This window comes from Ascaphus truei, chromosome 5 (genome assembly GCF_040206685.1).
Source record: "Ascaphus truei isolate aAscTru1 chromosome 5, aAscTru1.hap1, whole genome shotgun sequence".
NCBI lineage: Eukaryota > Metazoa > Chordata > Amphibia > Anura > Ascaphidae > Ascaphus > Ascaphus truei.
The window spans coordinates 167,944,901-167,964,093 of record NC_134487.1 but is presented as its reverse complement, the minus strand read 5'-3'; the positions used below and the strand labels follow the sequence as shown (position 1 = coordinate 167,964,093).

Genomic DNA, 19,193 nt, shown 5'->3' with positions numbered 1-19,193 from the left:
TTTGTGTTGTCGGTATTGGGGTCTGGAGCATGTGCATTTGAACAACAGAGGATTTCTGCCTTAGTGTACATTGTAAAAGAATATCATAAGTATAAGTTGCCATAAGTATAACTTCGGTCTTACTCTCTATTATGAGTATTGTGGATTACACTGTTAGAGCTGCATTTCTCAAGCGTCTCCTCAAAGAACCTCTGCCATGTTCTGGTAATAACCAAGCATCTACACATTCACATATAAGATACATATAGAGGATCGAGAAACAGTATGTTAAAACGAGTGGTAACCTGCTTTCATCTCTGTTTCGATTAGAGAGCAAATGTGTCTTCGAGGCTAACCAACTGTGTGGCTCTACTTACTTGGTTTGGTTGAACACCATTTTAGCCACAAAGCCACAGGCAGGTCTGATGTTTACGATCTCTCTGGTTCATCTTCATACATCTCGTATTCTCATTCAAATAAAATTGTATTCATGGGCTGTACTGAAAATGTTTTTTATTCTTGTCTGAGACAAAAATGTAATGCCGTTTTCAAGGGAATGTGTGTTCAAATGCTAGAGATGTCTAGATATGAGACTATTTGTCTCCCATAACGTAATGTGTGTTCAGATAGAATGTACTTTGATGTTTCTATTACTCATATCAGGACTCTACAGTAAACTCTGTTTAACTTTGAATAACTTTTTTATTTCAAACAGCACTTTTCTCCCAATGAGAGACAAAGTGCCTTACGATTACAGTATAGTGCGTGGTACAGAGCACATAGGATTTTTACAGAAACAGAGGCCCGCGCTCTTGGGGTTCCGCTCTGCAAACGCATGTCGCGCATGCACACTAGCAGTCAGCAAGTTTAGCTACGCCACTGGCTTACAGTCTATGTTTTTGGTGCCTGGGGCACAGGGAGTTAAAGTGACTTGCCTGAGATCATAAAGAGCTGACACAGGGAATTGAATCGGGTTCTCGTGATTCAAACTTGGTGTCATTGTTTTACTTTACTCACCGAGCCACTCTCTTACACATTGATCTTTGGAAATATTACTATCATAGCAGTGCATAAAGCTTACTTTAAGGTTTAGATATGGTTTTGTGATTCTAAAATAAAAATAATGCAATTTATCGTGAAATTGAGTGATATTACACACCTTGTACAGAAAAAAACAATTTTTCTCTAGCGAATTAAGTGCGAAAATAAAATTTTGGCATGTCCAATCTAAGTCTGCGTCCATAGATGGACCAGCCGTGCTGAGGCGTGCGGACGCTCAGCGCTGAGCCCCTGCATCCTCAATGAAGATGCCTTGAGAGGGGGCTCACGCGAGCGTCCGCAGGCGTGCTGACGAGTTGGAGGTTTCAGCCGAGCGCCAAGCTGTTTTTCTGCGCGCTGTCGGCTGAAAACCTCCAATCAGCCTTCAGCAGCGTCAACGTCACGGCGCCGTGACATTGACGTCAGTGCGTCGCGGGCGATTGGTCCAGCGACGTCACTGCCCCGCCTCCAACCACCTCCCCCCCGGCTACCTTCGCGCACGCTGGCTCGCCTGCAAGTCCGTGCTATCGCGCTGACTGAAGCAGGCGAGCCTCAGCGTTAGCGCGCCTCCGCTCTCCCCACCCCTCTATGGCCCGGGCCTAAGTGTCCGTCGCTCTGCTTTTTCTTGCCTGGAAGTACAAGAATTGCACTTTTGAGACTTTTTTAATGCAGGTGAAAGATGGCAGAAGGAGACATCACAATAGTGTTGCAGATGATCATTTCAAAGCATGTTAGGGGCTTGTGGAGTAGAAAACTATTAGAGGAGTTGACAATGAATGATGTGATCCGGTTAAAAGATGAAAGGCAAACATTTGTAGGAACGACAGCTTTTTTGTAAAAGTTAGACCTGTTAATGTATGAGTAACCTACTAACTTGAAAATGGTCCAAAATGTTTGCCCTAATTAAGACAATATGCTATTCTTATGGCTCCCACTTTCAGTTCTTGGTAACGTACAACAAAGTGGATGAGTAGGTGGCACTTTTAAGCTGTACTTGAGATGGGTAAATCTCTTTTACTACGTTTTATGTACACATACATTTTCTATTGTAATTTAACATTCAGTTTTCTTTTCTGGTCTCTGCTGGCTAAAACGTTGCAACATCTAAAAAATGCCTTGTATGAAAAGGGAGAAAGTGTGTGTGAGCATGATAAAGAAACCCGAATCATTTGATCTTGCTGCTTTTTTCCCTGGTTCTATTTTAGCATTCCCTTTCCTGCAATCTCTTGTATTGAATCTGTCAGTATAGAGCAGTAGGAAGATATATCCTCTGTGTGTTCATTTATTGCAATCCTGCAAACGGAAAAGCAGTCAAAAGAACAAATTAGCAATGTGAAGTTGCCAAGAGCGGGTAGCAAAAGCTTTTGAGCTCTGTGTACAGTACTTCAATATAATCTCATTATTTAAAACTTAAAACATTCCCCCCCCCCCGTTTTTCCCCATCTTTTTATATGTAAAGCATGTGAAAAATTATATTTCTACATTCTTTCCTAAGATGTCAATCCTTTGGTGCTGCTGTTATAAATCTGTAACAATCCCGATTATGTGTGTATCATTATGGCCGCCTTTGTTTCAATCAATCCTTCAGTCAGTTTAACTCAGTAGCTACAATGTATAATGGTATTACTAAGGTAACATTATCTATTGTTACAGTTTGCAGTTCAAACTGCTGGGAACATTGGCAACAAATTATCACAAACAGGAAAAGGTTGCAAAAACCTTGCATTGCTGGGTTGCTTGTCTAAAACCTGTTAGAAATTAAAAAGGATGCTTTAAAACTCATTACAAATTGCATTGAGTTGAAAAACAAAACAAAAAAAACAGTCACTTATCTAATACTTGAATATTGATTTTTTTTTTTACATCTTAAGATTTCACATGTTTTGCTGTTTTAAGTGACAAAATATTTGTGTTTTTTTTTTAATGTATTCCATCCTTTCAAAGTAAGTTGTGTTGGTCTGATAGGAATGACAACTTCACAGTTTGTTAAAATGTAAATGTAGTTGATGCAAAGGTTTCCAGCAATAAAATGAAATGAAGGAAACGTTTGGTTTACAATGATTCAACTTTGTTAGCTTATACAGACTATTAACAAGCTACAAAGCTCCATAAATGGCTGTACTGTATATGTTGTAAATGTGTAGTTATTGAATCAAACTCACTGCATTAATTAAAAGTATTCAATGTTGTGGGGTAGAACATCTAAATCTGGCTCATTTGGCGGTTTGGGCATGATCTTGATGCAAAGTAAGTCTGAACATGTGTTCTTTATTAGCATGTTTCACTCACTTGAATGGAATCACTCTTTTTTTTTTTTTTTTTTTAAATCTGCAGTCTTATAAAACTCACTGGAGTTTGATATACTTAATGGAGCAGTTCCATGTAGCCCGAGAAAGGACAAAGTACATATAGTAACATTGAAGTGCTCTTCCAAATATACAATTTCCTGTTCATCATTAGCCATGCTGAAATAAGGATTTTTTACTCGAGCTTCATCCCACTGACTTCTATGGGAAAATGGCGGCCATCTTAATTTCAGTCATGTCTATGATTTTCGAGGCAGATATTGTGCAACATCATAAAAAGAAAATAACACGTTAAAAAGCACAAGGAATCAAAAAAAGATAAGTACCCAGAACTGAACTTTTAAGTCTGGTCTATTCAAATAAAACTGCTGGTTTCAGTCCAGAACATATCAATTTGGGGCATTTGGGTTCTTGAAACCTGACAGCTCTGTGGTATTACAGTATATACATTTGTCGGACATCCCTCTCCAGAAGCATGTTTAACCCTTTGTGTGCTGGATGGCTGTATTCAACCTGAAAGCACTTTCTTTAAACATTTTGCTAACCCATTTGGGGCCAGAGAAGCTGGCAATCCAACACATCCTTCTGCAGCACTGAAAGTCTGTTAATGGGTAGAGGCTGACTATGCTTGTTTACAATGAAGTTGCTCATTAATTTTAATAGCCACTAAAGACTTTATAAATGTGTTAGATTAAATTACATTGTATACGTGCACAGCTGGGGTTTCTTCACAAAACATCTGCAGTGGGAAATTATTTGTTTGCTTAGAGATGAATAATTTTTACACTATACAATTCAAAACAACTAGCATGCTCCATTGCTCTTTCCATATGAGAACTGTAGTTATAGAGCACTGCTCAATGAGTGTTCATTTGCATGTCACTACCCAGAATCCCTGGCTGCAGTAGGAGTGCTGTGTGATTATTTGGCAGGGGGTTTGTCTGAGACATGAATGTTGTCATAACTTTTTTTTTAAAATATCATTACTGTAACTAGGGCTTGGATCTCAGAAATCCAGTACCACATAGAAACATATACTGTATGGTTGTAACCCTCCTTCCTCGGCTCTTAAGGCGTTTACATCCGTTGACTCTGTACATGGCTCTGTTCAGTCTCTCCCACCTTGTCAGGGTGCTTGATCCACGCAGGCTGGGCGTGGATATGCAGATAGAATAATGATGTGCGCCAGGAAATTTTATAGTACAAACAGGAGCTTTGTTAACAGCCGTCCACATTGCTCCTCACACTGACATTATACACAATAGACATACTTCTTGTATATTCTCAGTGTTTGCATCATTTATATCTTCCATAAGTAACACCCACTCTTAATGCGCTGGGGAGGTATTTAATCTTGTTCCTGTTATTGTCATCTTAAATGGCCATCTTCTGTGGAGTGTCCGTAACTCCGTTTCAATTGAGCTCCATCTTGGATTACCCTTACTATCTTGAAATGTGGGATAATTTCCCAGGGCAGAGAACTGCATGCCACTCTTGGGCACTATATTTCTGAGGTAACTGTAGGCCTCTTAGCAGGACCGATCCGAATAGGTCCCAGGGCTACTAATCGGATAACCCCAATAGGACATAGGCGTCCTCTTTGTGAGCCTGCAACACTCTCAGGCACCATGCTATGGACACTAACTGGATGGGACTTTTCCCGAACTATAAAATAACAAACAGGGAAAGGACAGTATCACTTAACATTAACTATACAAGTAAACATATTTACACTGTGAGTCTTCTCCAACTACCACTCCTGGAGACCTGAGTTATAGAACATTCGGGGCAGTCTTGTATACCCTGCTGGTGACATCACTGACCGCCAGACAAAGTGGGCGTCGCTTATTTTCTGCCAAGTCACTTTTTACCATGTGATGGGAGAGGGGCGTTACCCTGTATAAGCCGACATAGTTAACCCATTAGGGCCCATTAATCTCCTTAACTCAATAGTAGTCACAAAAGGGGGCTACATGGGATTTACAAGAATGGGCAAATGCTCACCTTTGCGACACCTTTTGAACCATTTTGTCTCATTTGGCTTGTAACATGCGGCCTGTTTAATTCCCTTTCATGTTTAGCCCAGAAAGCTTAACGGTAAACATCAAAAGAACGAGTAGTAATGGATTTAACGTATGCTGCAATCGTTAGGGATATTCAACAGTTTGAGAAGAGAATTGCAGTGACAGAGTTAAAAAAACAGTTCTTTAAAAATCTAAATTGTCCATCTAAATGGCTGTCCATTCACTACCACACAGACCTGTAAGCTGCTGTCCCCTCTAAAAACAGGTTGGCGTTCTGACTGCTGCCATTTTGCTGTCCACCTCAAGGTTTTATCAGGCTAAAAAAAAAAATTTCCAATGGAGTACACAATAGAACAGCCAAAGCACATACTGGAAGGCGGGGTGCGCAAACTCGGGGGCACGAGATTTTTTTGGAGGGCGCGGCAGTTAGAGGCCCTGCGCTCTTGAGCGCGAGGCCTCTGTAACTCACATATATAAATTTAGCCTGCTTCGGACGACGACGGGGGTGATGTGACGTCACATGACCATTTAACAACGGATTAAAGGTAAGGGAGGGCGCAGCGCAGGAAGTTTGCGCACTCCAGCTGTAAACTAATCCTATTAAAGCACCTTTTTTTATTTGGACTAACAAGTGATATTTGGACCAGCTTTCAAAAATACTACTCTGTCAGAGCAATGGATGATTTTACAAAGTGTCCCTATGTTTAACACAGATGCAAAAAGCCAAGATAACAATCTAAGAAAAGAGGAAATGGCAGAGGAAGAGAGTCATGGTAAATAAACAGAAATAGCAATACATGGATGAAAGCGACAGCGATAAATGTAGAGAACCAAGCATCCAGCAGCAGTGGAAGGATAATTGAAGGTGTGGTGGGGGGCTAACGTGTAAGAGTATCAGAGAGGCAGGAGAAAAAAACAACATAATTTTCTGTTGTGTTAGAAAGCCCCAATCAATTTTAAGTCCTATTTTGTGTGTGTGTGAGAGAATAATCATTTTGTGGTCAAAGTTTTTCATTCTTGGGTGCTTTTGAACATCACTTTGAGGATCTGCATTTTTATGTCATTTATGGAATGATCTGATTGTGAAACACGATGTCCCACTGAGAGTGCTGTATCTGTCTTCTAGGTATGTTGTTGAGTGCCTGCGAGTGTTCATTCTGGTTTATCGGTTTTGGCTGGCTCACCAATGTAGCATCCTTCGTAACAAATGCATTGAAACATATATACCACATGCCTGGGTGTCCATGAGTTTGGTCCTTTAATATTGAATTTCCGTTTCTGCGATTGGTTGGGGAATACAGTATTGGCATTTGTGTCTGCAGTGAGCAATGTTGCATGTCTTGTACCATTCTCCGTGTCCTGGAGTTCATAAGGAATTTTTATGTTGACTATTGTAGTATTCCTGTCTGAGGTTTGGCAGTTGGTGGAATACAAGGACTGGAGGTTTGTCGAAGATTTATTTTACATTGGTTGCAGATCCTTCATTATTTTTCACCTTTCCTATTGAGCAGGGTAATATATAGCCACTAGAAGTATACGTGTGGTGGTTGTTTTTTCCCTTTTGTGTTGTAGCAGGTGTTCTCGTTTTTTCAGAGGAGATATAATTGTTTTGTTAATGGTCCTTGGCTTGTATCCCTTCTATCTGAATAATTTGGTCAGGGTTATGAGGTGTCCATTCTATTACTCAGTATCAGAGCATATATATATGGTGGTATATGAAAGCATGGCGCTGTGTGGTGGCTTGCTTTGTATGGGTAAAAATGAAGCTGGAGTTGAGTTAACTACATTTGCTTGTGGGTTTCTTATATATACGGATGTGTTGTATGCTGTAATTCACTTTAGTATCCAGAAAGTTCTCTGTTTGCAGATTAATCTATTTTGAGTTTAATTAATGAATGGAATGAGTTGAAGGACTTGTGATTGTTTCAGATTTTCCCAATATACCGATGATATTTGTAAGTAGAGATGGGCAAAACTGTCGCCATTTGTTCCGCGGATCTTCAGCACTGGCTTTACCAGAATCCGGAGGCGGATTCTGAATCCCTGAACTAGATGAGACCTATTCTACATATGGAATAGGTCTATATATAGATAGAGAGAGAGAGAGATAATGTATATATCTATAGATATTATATCCCCTATTATTCACCTAAGCTGCAGATGGCAAACCAACCAATTGGAAATAGGTCCCATTCAAACTATTGTAGAATATTTACATTGCGACATCATTTTTTTCTATTGTGCATATATATAGATGGATGGATCTAGATGGATAGATATATCTATTAAGAGGGCACTCACTTGATAATCAAAAATAAGTATATTGGGTGCGGACTATCCATACTGCACTTTAGGGACAGTATGGGCTTATGCTGACATTGAAGATTGTACTAGAGCTCCATCCGTACATGACCTGGACAGTTAAAGCTACAAGAATATATCTGTGGTCTCAGACATAAAAAGGTTAAAAGAAATGACAAAAATCCTCCTCTATACAAAGTACACTAATGGCTAAAACGTAACCTTTATCGGTCACCAAATCGTTCATGATGCACAGTAATCCATTTACTATTAAAGAGGTCTGCAGCCAAAGGGAAAGCAGACAGATTTAGCCCCTTCGGGCAGCAAAGAGGCGGTATGTAGCTCCTAATTCCTATGCAGTGTTATTCCATGAGCTACTGTACAGCCCATTTAAAGGAGCAGTCCAAACTGCCGTTTTTGTTTATTTTATTTTTTCCGCCTTCAATATGTGCATCAATACAATAAGTAATTAGCTAAGTTGCCGATCGATCCGTTCTCCTATGATCGACCGGCGAAGGATCAAAGATGCAAAGTTCTGTGACGAAGATCATGTGACCAGGCAGTCACTAGATACAATTGGTGCACTGCTAGAGAAAGGGCAGGTCTCAAAAAGGGGTGTGCCAGAACCTGTTTCAGGAGAGGATGAGTATGTATGTATGTATGTATGTAAGTATGTATGTATGTCTTTATACTGTATAGCGCCATTAATGTACATAGCGCTTCACAGTAGTAATACGCTTGACAATCATATAAACTACAAATAACACATCATGGGAATAAGTGCATCAGACATAAAAGTAACATTGTGGAAGAGGAGTCTGCTCCGAAGAGCTTACAATCTAATTGGTAGGGAGAAGGTTCAGATACAGGATGAGGGCATTCTGGTAAGTGTGTCTGCAGGGGGCCAAGCTTTCTGTATCGTGTATAGTATTAGCCACAGTGCTACTCATATGCTTCTTTAAGCAAGTGTGTCTTAAGGTGGTTCTTAAAGGTGGATAGAGAGGGTGCTAGTTGGGTATTGAGGGGTAGGGCATTCCAGAGGTTTGGGGCAGCCAGTGAAAAAGGTTTAAGGCGGGAGAAGGCTTTAGATACAAAGGGGGTAGAGAGAAGACATCCTTGAGCAGAGCGCAAGAGTCGGGATGGTGCATAGCGAGAAATAGGGACTGAGATGTAAGGACTAGCAGAAGAGTGTAAAGCTTTAAAAGTGAGGAGCAGAATTGAAAGTGAGATGCGTGATTTGATAGGAAGCCAGGGGAGGAATTTCAGCAAGGGAGACGCTGAGACAGATTTCGGAAAGAGTAGAGTGATTCTGGCAGCTACGTTAAGGATAGATTGTGGGGGACACGGGTGAGAGGCAGGAAAGCTGGACAGCAGGAGGTTACAGTAATCGAGACGGAGAGATTGAGGGCCAGAGTCAGAGTTTTAGCAGTCGAGTAACAGAGGAACGGGCGTGTCTTTGTAATATTGCGGAGGAAAATGCAACGGTTTTAGATACGTTTTGAATGTGAGGGGAGCATGTGAGAGAGTCGTCGAGTGTGACCCCTAGGCAGCATGCTTGGGCTACTGGATGAATGATGGTACTTCCAACAGTAATGTGGAAGGAGGTAGTAGGGCCAGGTTTGGGAGGAAGTATAAGGAGCTCTGTTTTTGCCATGTTAAGTTTAAGTCGGCAGAGGGCCATCCAGGATGATATTGCAGAGAGACATTCAGAAACTTTGATCTGTACAGCAGGAGTTAGGTCAGGGGTTAAAAAGTAAATTTGTGTGTCGTCAGCGTAGAGGTGATATTTAAACCCAGAGACAGAGCCCTGGGGTACACCCACTGAGCGATCGATAGAGGAGGTCGTGTTAGCAGAAGAGACACAGAAAGTACGATGGGAGAGGTAGGAGGAGATCCAGGATAGAGCTTTGTTACGAATATCAAGAGTATGGAGATTGTGAAGGAGAAGAGGGTGGCCCATGGTGTCAAATGCTGCAGAGCTCAAGTAGTATGAGCAGAGTGTAATGACCTCTGTCTTTGGCAGCATGGAGGTCATTAGTTATTTTAGTGAGTGCTGTTTCAGTGGAGTGAGCAGTGCGGAAGCCAGATTGTAGAGAGTCTAGGGGAGAATGGGTGTTGAGAAAATGGAGCAAACGAGAGAATACAAGACGTTCAAGGAGTTTGGAGGCAAAAGGCAGGCGGGAGACAGGTCGATAGAAAGACAGGTAGGGTCAAGCTTGCTGGTTTTGAGTAATTATATAACTGTTGCATATTTGAAGGAGGATTGAAAGGTACCAGAGTAGAGGGAAGAGTTAAAAATGTGTGTGAGCGTAGGGCTTATAGTAGGAGCAAGAGGTTTTAGGAGATGGGAGGGAATGGGGTCAAACGGGCAGGTGGTGGAAGAAGAGGAGATCAGCAGTGACACATCCTCCTCTGAGACAGCAGAAAGAGTCAAAGAAGGCAGGAGGAGAGTTAGGAAGGGGTGTGGGATGGGAGGAGGAAACAGAGGGGATGTTTTGACGTATGATTTCCACCTTTTCCTTAAAATAGTCAGCAAAGTCCTGAGGTGAGATGGCGGAAGAAGAGGAGGAAGCCGAGGGTCTGAGTAGAGAGTCAAAGACAGAGAAGAGTTTGCAAGGGTTAGGCTTGTGTGTGTTGATTAGTGAAGAAAAGTAGGTTTGTTTAACTTGAAATAGGGCAGAGTTGAAACAGGACAGCATAGATTTGTAGTAAAGGAAGTCTGCAAGAGTGTAAGATTTCCTCCAGAGGCGTTCAGAGGAACGAGTGGAGGAACGCAGCATGCACGTATGGGAATTTAGCCAGGGTCTGGGGTTAGAAGGGCGAGGACGGCAGATAGAAAGCGGGGCATGTAGATCAAGAGAGGAGGATAAGGCAGAGTTGTTGTTCCTGACCAGGTTGTCAGGGTCTGTAGCAGAACTGAGAGAGGAAAGGGAGGAGCGTAAAGTGGAATCAAATGCTGGTAGGTTAATAGAGCGCAGGTTTCTGCTGAAATGAAGGGTAGATGGAGGTGGAGTAGAAAAGCGAGAGAGAGAAAATGAGATTAGGTGATGGTCAGAGAGAGGAAAGGGGGAAATGGAGAAACCAGAGAGAAAAGTTTAGTGTAAACCAGGTCTAGATAGTGGCCATCCTTGTGGGTGCTGTCTGTAGTCCACTGTTGAAGGCCAAAAGAAGGGGTTAGAGAGAGAAAGCGGACAGCCCAAGGGAGAGAGGTGTCATCAATGTGGCAGTTGAAGTCCCCAAGGAGAAGAACAGAGGAGTCTGAGGAGGGAAAAAAAAGAGGGCCAGGATTCAAAGTGAGAGAGAAAGGCAGAAGGGGGATGAGTAGAGGTAGGTGGGCGATAGATGACTGCCACGTGGACAGGGAGAGGAGAGAAGATCTGAACAGTGTGAGCCTCAAAGGAGGGAAAAGCAAGAGAGGGAGGAATAGGAAGGGTTTAGTAACGGCAGAGGGAGGAGTAGCCCCACGCCTCCACCCCTGCCATCAGGGAACTGGAGTGTGGGAGTGCGATAGGCCACCATAAGAAAGGGCAGAGTCAGACTGAGTGAGCCAGGTCTCAGTTATAGCAAATAGGAGCAGAGAGTGAGAGCGAAAGAAGTCATGCACAGAGAAGAACTTGTTATAAAGGGAGCAAGCATTCCAAAGGGCACAGGAGAAAGGGATAGAGGAGGGAGGGTGGCAGGGGATGGGTATGAGGTTGGAGGGGTTGACACCAGGAGTAGAAGTTGTATTTGGCAGCGAGGACGAGAGCATGTAGAAATAAAGCAGGGACCAGGATTTGGGGAGATATCCCCAGAAGCAAGGAGGAGAAACATGGATGGATAGATAATGTGTGAGGCTGATTTGTAGGGGTGTGTTCTAGTGCAGGGGATATAGCTACGCAGGTAAGAAAGGAGTTCAAGTGAACTGTGATGTGGTGAAGGAAGGAGAGATGGAGATATATGAATAGAGTTAGAGACATGAGTCTGGTGGAAAGAAGTGCTTAATTTGCTGTGACCTCACTTCTTTTCAAATATAAATAGTAGAGGCAGCATCACAACTATAGTTAAGTTCTGAAATGTGAAGTCTGGGATAGATGATATCCTCCTTTCCAGCGTAGTTGGTTGGTATAGAAACAAAAATGCTTGTTACATTATAATACATTAAAAATGTCATTTAGAGTTGTTTAAAAAAAAAAAAATAAATAAAAAAAAACACATGTAGGATATTGCTTGGTCTGCAGCTTTAAGTGAAGAGCACCACCTAATATATACGGGCCTGTACGTCTCTAAAGGGGGCCAGCGCTGGTAGTTTCTAGTGCAGACTTTCTCAATCAGGTTTGTACATCTAAATCTGTGTCTCGGGTGTTTTGATGAGTTGCCTCACCTCAAATAATAGGGGGAAAAAAGAATTTACAAAAACGTATTTCTCTGTAGATATAAATATATTGTAGCACACTTTTCCCCCACCCTACGGGAGATTGTGCCACACTACTGATGTATTCTGGGTGCGGTGCATACCTGTGAGGTATATTTGCTATATATGTCTATGCCCACAGCAAACCCATGATTTTATTTTCTAGTTAGTAGTGCTTGATTCTAATTACACCATATTGTATATTTTAGATTTGATTTATATTTTCCAGTGCTTATTATCAGGTGTTAAATCTCTTTGCAATTTTGCTGCCAGTTCACCTGATTTGGTGAGATCTCTCTATAGGTATTTCTTAACTACAAGTTTTGTTGCCCTCTTATTTAAAATGCCAAAAGATCATTTATGCATGCCGAGCTGCCGATAATACAAACACCACTACACCTCTAGATACAAACACCTTTGCCTGCCCAGATACAAACACCACTACACCCCACCCCCGCTGATACAAACACCACTACCCCTACAAATTAAAACATCATAACCCCCCCAGATACAAACACCACAACCCCCGATACAATTTCCCCACCTTTCAGAAGTACAATTACCACCCCCCAAATAAATACAATTACGACCGTGCCCCCCGCCAATAATAAATACAATTACCACTTACCTCTGGTTTCCGCCGCCGGACCCCACCTGTTGCTGCCGCCTCTTCTCTCACCGGGCCTACCTGTCTCCCACCCCAGGTCTGCCTCTCTCCCTCTCCCATGCCAGACCTGCCTCTCTTTCCCGCCGTTGTGCTGGGCCTGACTTCCGGTTGCACACAGCTTCCGGCGCACACCAGTGGGAGAGAGAATCTTGGCACGGGAAGTGGAGGCAGCAGCTGGAAGAGCCAGGAGCCAGTGCCCGACAGCAGCGGCAACCACCAACAGAAGCCCAGCAGCTGGACACAAGTTGAGGTCGGGCCCATCTTCCAGCACCAGCTGGCCAGGCCCTCCACAGCTACCGGGCCCGGGACACTTGTCCCGGTTCTTCCCCCCTGTCAGCGACCCTGTATGCATATATTCTGAATTTTAGTTCCCTGTACAGAATATTCTGGTACCTCACTGTTTAGCCTCATACAGTATTTCATGAATGTTTCATCAGTACTGCTGCTACTACCATCTGTAAGATATTTTTTTATACTGATACTGCAACGATTTAACTTATTTCTCAAATGAAGCGAAACATACAGGCAATCCACGAATCTTCATCAAAGCTGAGTGCATTAAATTATTTTATTTTTTTATTCTGATTGGGCTCTCCTTTTTTTGTAAAATACTTGTTTTTTTTATTCACATTTATAACCCGCTTATCATACTATATAAATTACTCTTTTAATACAGAATATGATTTGAACGGTGATGCACCTACTGTACTTTTATTGGAATCCTTCTTCCTATTTCTTCATAAGAACTCATGGTTTTTCCAGAGCCAGGCAATTGAAAAAATGCTCATGTTTATCCTTCTCGTATGGTTTTCTAATGCTCCTGCATGACTTGTTGCATTTCTTCTTTTGCAGTTTTGGTAAGCAGTCTGGAGGCAAGAGAGGTTGCGAGTGTATTGTGCTGGAGCCCTCTGAAATGATCGTGGTAAGAATAAATATTTGTCCTCTCTGCAGTTAATTCTTCCAATACTTGGTGCGGAGTTCTAGTTGCCGTATTGGTTCTAGAGAAACATTGTTTTCTTGCGGGTCGTCATACCTCTTTATGCCCGCCATGATACTACCGGTTCTATGTAGATGTAGTTGTACACAATCTAGATTCAATCTGAAGGAGAGACTTGCAACTATATCTAACTATCATTTCAACTATCATCATGTGTGCTACTTAAAAGGGTCACAATCTTTAAGTTTAAAAATTGCAATTTTATCTGATTTTTGTTTCACATTTATAAACTTTCTTTACCTTCCACCATTAAGGAAGAAAAGTAAACGTACAGGCAATTACTCAACAAAAACGTAGTGGATTGAGTTTGTGGAACTACATTTTTAAACTCTCCTGCAGTGTCTGCTCTTGTGTGTAGTGGGCTAACATTTATAGGTGCGCTTAGACAGCCATGTTCTATCACAGTGACAGCTGTGTGCGGTTCATTCTGGCTAAATAGAGTTATGACAAAGGAGATGTCAGCCTTCCGTTTCTCGGGTCTGGCAGTCCGGGCTGATAGTTATTCAGTATTGTACCTGTCAGCTTGTCAGAGGCAGCAATCTTCTGACAAGCATTGTTGCCTCCAGATTTGCTTCATCCATCTTGGGTAACTAACCTTAGCAGGTGGCAGATAAACAATCATATTTTTGCTTCTATAACTGAATCTTGCAACATATTATTGTTGTGGGGACTTCACCACTTCTCATTACAATGCACCTATATTATCTATTAGCTAAGTCAATGCACGGCACCACATTATAATTAAATGGGACCCCTTTACAAAAGAGCAAGTCACTGAAGAGCTTTCTGGCCATGAAAGGGTTAGAACGCGCTGCATATTTCCAAGAATACAATGAGATAATACCATCAACTTCATGGAACTCTCCCTTGGTCTGTTATGCTCCCTTTGTCTCTTTGAAGCTGCCTCTGCTTACATTTCCAGCCAGGGGTACCTGCAATAATAGTGTTATAAAGATGCAGCTGCAGTCGGTGGCTGGAAATGTAAGCAACTTTGATTTTACCTCCATATGAAACGCAATTGACTTATCAGGACACGGGAGTAAAAAAAAGCACATTTCATGATTTTTCTTTTTTCATTCCTGTTAAGTGTGTTTTCATTACTGCTTAAAGCTGCAGTTCAGTCAATATCCTGCATGTGTGGTTTTTTTTAATAAATCAGTTCTGTAGTAAGAAAAAATACTTGTTGTATTTTCTGTTTTTAAAAAAACTACTTTGAAAGACCAATTTTCTTGTATTCTATTTTAACAGCCATTTGCTAAGGCACTGCCCCTTCATGTCCTGTCACAAGCCCTGGCACACCCCTTTGTCAGCCCTGCCCGCCCTCTAGCACATGTCAGTGCAGTCAGTGCAGGAGTGCTCATGAATTTAAGTATTGCTTGTATAAGTAGCTTTGCGATCTTGCTGGTTTGTGTGGGCATTTTTAAATGAAATATGGTCTGTATAATAGAAAACGTACATTTGGGCGGAGATCTTGGACCCAGTCAAAGATGGCTGTTTAATCTCGTAGCTTCACTTTGGTTTTCATTTACAATCCATTTCCTTCATTTAATTTGGTCTTCAATAATTCCCTTTTGCTGAAAATATTAAGATAATGTCATTTAAACATAAGATGGATTTTACAGCTAACACTGAGACCAAGTGTAAGAAGTGTTAAACACTCCAACTCCAGAGAAGGCTCTAAAAATGCATCGAAACCTTCAAGACACTCAGGCTCATAACTACTGAGCGCCACAATGCGGACACTTCCCAGCACTGGGAGACACCTTGTGGCTCCTCCAAAGGAAAATGCCATAGTATCTTCTGGCATAGAACAGCACTGAGCAGTAATTGTAGGCCTCAGAACTACACGTACTGTACTTAAATAAGAGGCAACTCCTCTAAGGCAGGGGTGTGTAAATAGGGGGGCACAAGGTTTTTTTGGGGGGGGCAGGGGTGCCGCGGTTACAGAGGCCCCGCGCTCTTCCCCAAGGCATTTCAATTAAAAGCGGGGGGGGGGGGGGGGGCGCGCGCGAGGCCTCAGTAAATCACTTACATTGATTCAGCCGGCTTTGGGATGACGCGGCGTCAAATGACGCTGCTGGGTCATGTGACATGACATCATCCCCCCCCCCACCTCCCATGACCCCACGGTGTAATTTGGCGCCAACACAAGGGTAAAGAGGGGGGGTACGCGGGCACTCTGGGAGAGCAGGCAGGGGGGTGTAGCACCAAAAGTTTGCGCACTTCTGCTCAGGAAACAAAAAATTGCATTCCCAAATTAGGAAATGAGGTCACAAATTGCTGTTAAATTAAATATGGAAAGAAGAATCCGTACCCCAATTGGGAGAAAGTAGTTAAAGACTTAAGTGTTATCTACAGCAAATACAGAAACCAAAGGAATAAAAAGCCTTGAAGGGAGTGAAGAAAGGGACAGTATTGATTGCATAGAAAAGTTTGTTCCTGAAATTCAGTTTAACAAACAAACCATTGGAAGTTGAACACGCTCATAGTCTGTAATGGGGCACAAGATAAAAGTTTTACATCATGACACATTATTTTTTTTAAGTTTTGTGCTAATCTCAGTTCTTACAGGTCCTAAAATAGGTTAAAAAGTCATTTTTGTTTTAAGGTTCTAGGGAGTTATACACTTTATCTAATGTAAACCTCAGTGATTTTTGTACTGTTGAAACCTTACTACTTCTCTTCCCAAGTCTGTTTCTATAGATTACACTAGTTTGCTGATTCTATTACATTTAAATATAGTTCTAAAATGTTTAAGTCCTCAAGACCCGATGTGTTCTCCGGTTGAGCACCTGCCATAGTAAATGTGCCCAGAATGGGTCCCAGAGTGTGCGTGTACTGTGTGTGTGCGTGTACTGTGTGTGTGCGTGTATCTATGTATGTATGTATGTATGTATAATAAAACAATGCAAATTCTATTTTAAAAAAATAAATATTTTTTAAAATAGAATTTGCATTGTTTTATTTTAGAGTTGTATATACAGTATCTGTTTTTATGGGTGTGTAGTGGGTCTCTGTTCTATCAAAATATAGCTGCTTGCTTCACCCCACCTTCTTTATATACTGTGACTAGGTGGATTCTCGGGGTTGTTCCCTATGTCACCTTTTTCTGTGTTCCGGTGCTGCCAACATAAGTGCTAGGGGAAGACCGATTACAGGAATATCTCCCTATGTCACCTTTTTCTGTGTTCCGGTGCTGCCAACATAAGTGCTAGGGGAAGACCGATTACAGGAATATCACTTTTGCTGTTTTATTAGGAGGCAACATAAATTGACACCTGGCCCTTGAAGAAAGAAAAACAAATTCTAAAATAAAAACCTGCCTCCCTCTTGGAGCAGTGACTGAGCTCTTACTGCTGGTCTGCCTTTCCATTCTCAAACTACATTAACTAATTCCCCTGCCAGGCCCAGCTTTTCCTTCCTGACCCTGGGAGGTGCAGAGAATACCACCTCCATACAGCATTCTCAATGATGTTCTCCTCCCTCTGGTTTCTTAAAGATACCTGATTGCAGCGCCTGACTTGGATATGCATGTCCTGTCTTGGAATGACAAAGACCTTAATAGTCCTATAAAAGAAAAAACGAAATTCTAAACCAAATATAACATTGCAGGAAACACATGAATGTAATAAAATATTTTAAACTAGCTAGCAATTTTTAGAAGTCTTGTTCTCTGAGGATCAAAAATAAATGAGTTGATGGTATTATGGCATAAATCTCTACATGCGGCTGTTAATTTGACACACAATGAATGACCTTGAAGGAAGTTGGGTTGAAACTAAAAATAAAATCAGTGATCAAGAATTATATTTCATTAATATATATATGCATATCTACTGTTGATAAAGCATGATTTGTTAAAAATATTGCTTGCAAAGTAATTATGGGAATTAGATATTTTTATTGTAGGTGGAGATTTTTATAATAATCTAAACCTCGCCATGGAGAGACTGTCCAAATATATTCTCAATTCATGGCTTAAATGGTGTTCAAATCAATGCATTCCAATCTTAAACTCAAAGGGAAGTTATTCATTAACGTGAGGGTGCCAATCAAGCACTACTGCACATAAACTCAATTGAATTGAAGTGTCTGTGCAGTAATGCCTGATTGAACCCAAACTATCTTTAATGAATAGCCCTCCTAGACTCGTGAAGGATACTTAACCCCACAGGTAAGGAATTCTCCTACTTCTCAAGTGTACAGTACTCCAATCATATTCTCGAAGTGACTATTAATATCTGTCTGGGTTAATAATATTTCATTGTGAAAATTGTTGCAATAACAGTATCCGGTTATGCAATGATCCACATCAATATCTCTCGACTCCATCACAGGGAAACCCAATTTATGGTGATTAAATGATCATGTACAGTTCCATCAGAATTTATATCAAGAATTAAAAAAAAATGTAGATGAGTATTTCAATGTTAAAACAACTGGAGATTTTCTTTTCTGAACATGAGATGCTTTGAAGGCTGCAATGAGAGGTTGCATACTAAATTATACAGGTGTAACTGGTGTTCCCCCACCCTCTGGGAGATTTCACTGTTACCTGCACTCTCGTTGTGCTGTACCTGTGAGGCTTACAGAATTGCTGAGTGTCCACCGATGGTAGTAGGGAAGACAGGACAGGCTTTCAGGAAATAGACTCTAATCTCGTACATGGGTGCTGCAGCGCCTCCACTCCCCGCAGGCCCCATAAGTGCTGGGTGCAGTCCCTGCAGGAAAAAACATCTTGCACTCCCCCTGATAAACTGTAGTCACAGGCATGAGTATAAAAGCAGCAACTGGTCTTTATTCTTGTAACAGCATACAACTGGTACACTCTTCTTAGGGTCCCTGGACTCAACCCCCAGGGCTTGAGGCCCCAAAGGTCTATCCTTTGCTCCTGGTGGAGTAAGGGGTAGTATCCCACTCCCTTGCGGGAGGGGAAGGAAGGTGGCCAGCGCCCTGGCTCCACACTTCCATAACCAACTAAATTTGGATCTGTAGTTCCTTTTTGTAGCCAGGGGGAGGGTCCTAGAGCTGAGCCCCTGATAGGGCAGCACACAGGCCTCAAGCCCACCCCTCTTGCCACTCGAGAGTTGTTTACTGTAGTGGAACCAAGATTAACCCTAATTGCCTGCACTGGTACCAGGATTTATGTGTTAGGCAGGGCAGGTTAGTAGCCAAGAGGAGACATGGCTGCACAGGTAAAAGGAAACAAGAGGAAAACAATCTGGCAACGGTTGGGATGTTGGTATTCTTACTCAAAAATATATTGGCGAAAGCAGATAATTTCACATTTATGTTAAATGCTACCTTTTACTCATAAATAAATACATCATTAGTTTAAAAAAAATCAAGCAAAAACAGACTTCGAATCAAAACAATTGAAGAATCAGCAATACGCAACGTAAAAAATAATATATTTCCTGAACCAGGTAGTCCCTCTGGTTTCTGGCGTGAGTCACGAAAAACTACAAATAGGACAGCGGGGTCACCA

General features: G+C 41.7%; 1 protein-coding gene across 6 annotated transcripts in view; it reads left to right on the top strand.

The window, feature by feature from the left end:
* Positions 1 to 19,193, top strand: part of RAPGEF6 (Rap guanine nucleotide exchange factor 6) — a 309,945-nt gene that overhangs the window by 104,072 nt on the left and 186,680 nt on the right. For all 6 annotated transcript variants that reach the window (XM_075601184.1, XM_075601185.1, XM_075601188.1 and 3 more), the window contains one exon: positions 13,561 to 13,630. In XM_075601184.1, coding sequence (XP_075457299.1) covers positions 13,561 to 13,630 — 70 coding nt within the window. The remainder of the gene's footprint in view (positions 1 to 13,560; positions 13,631 to 19,193) is intronic.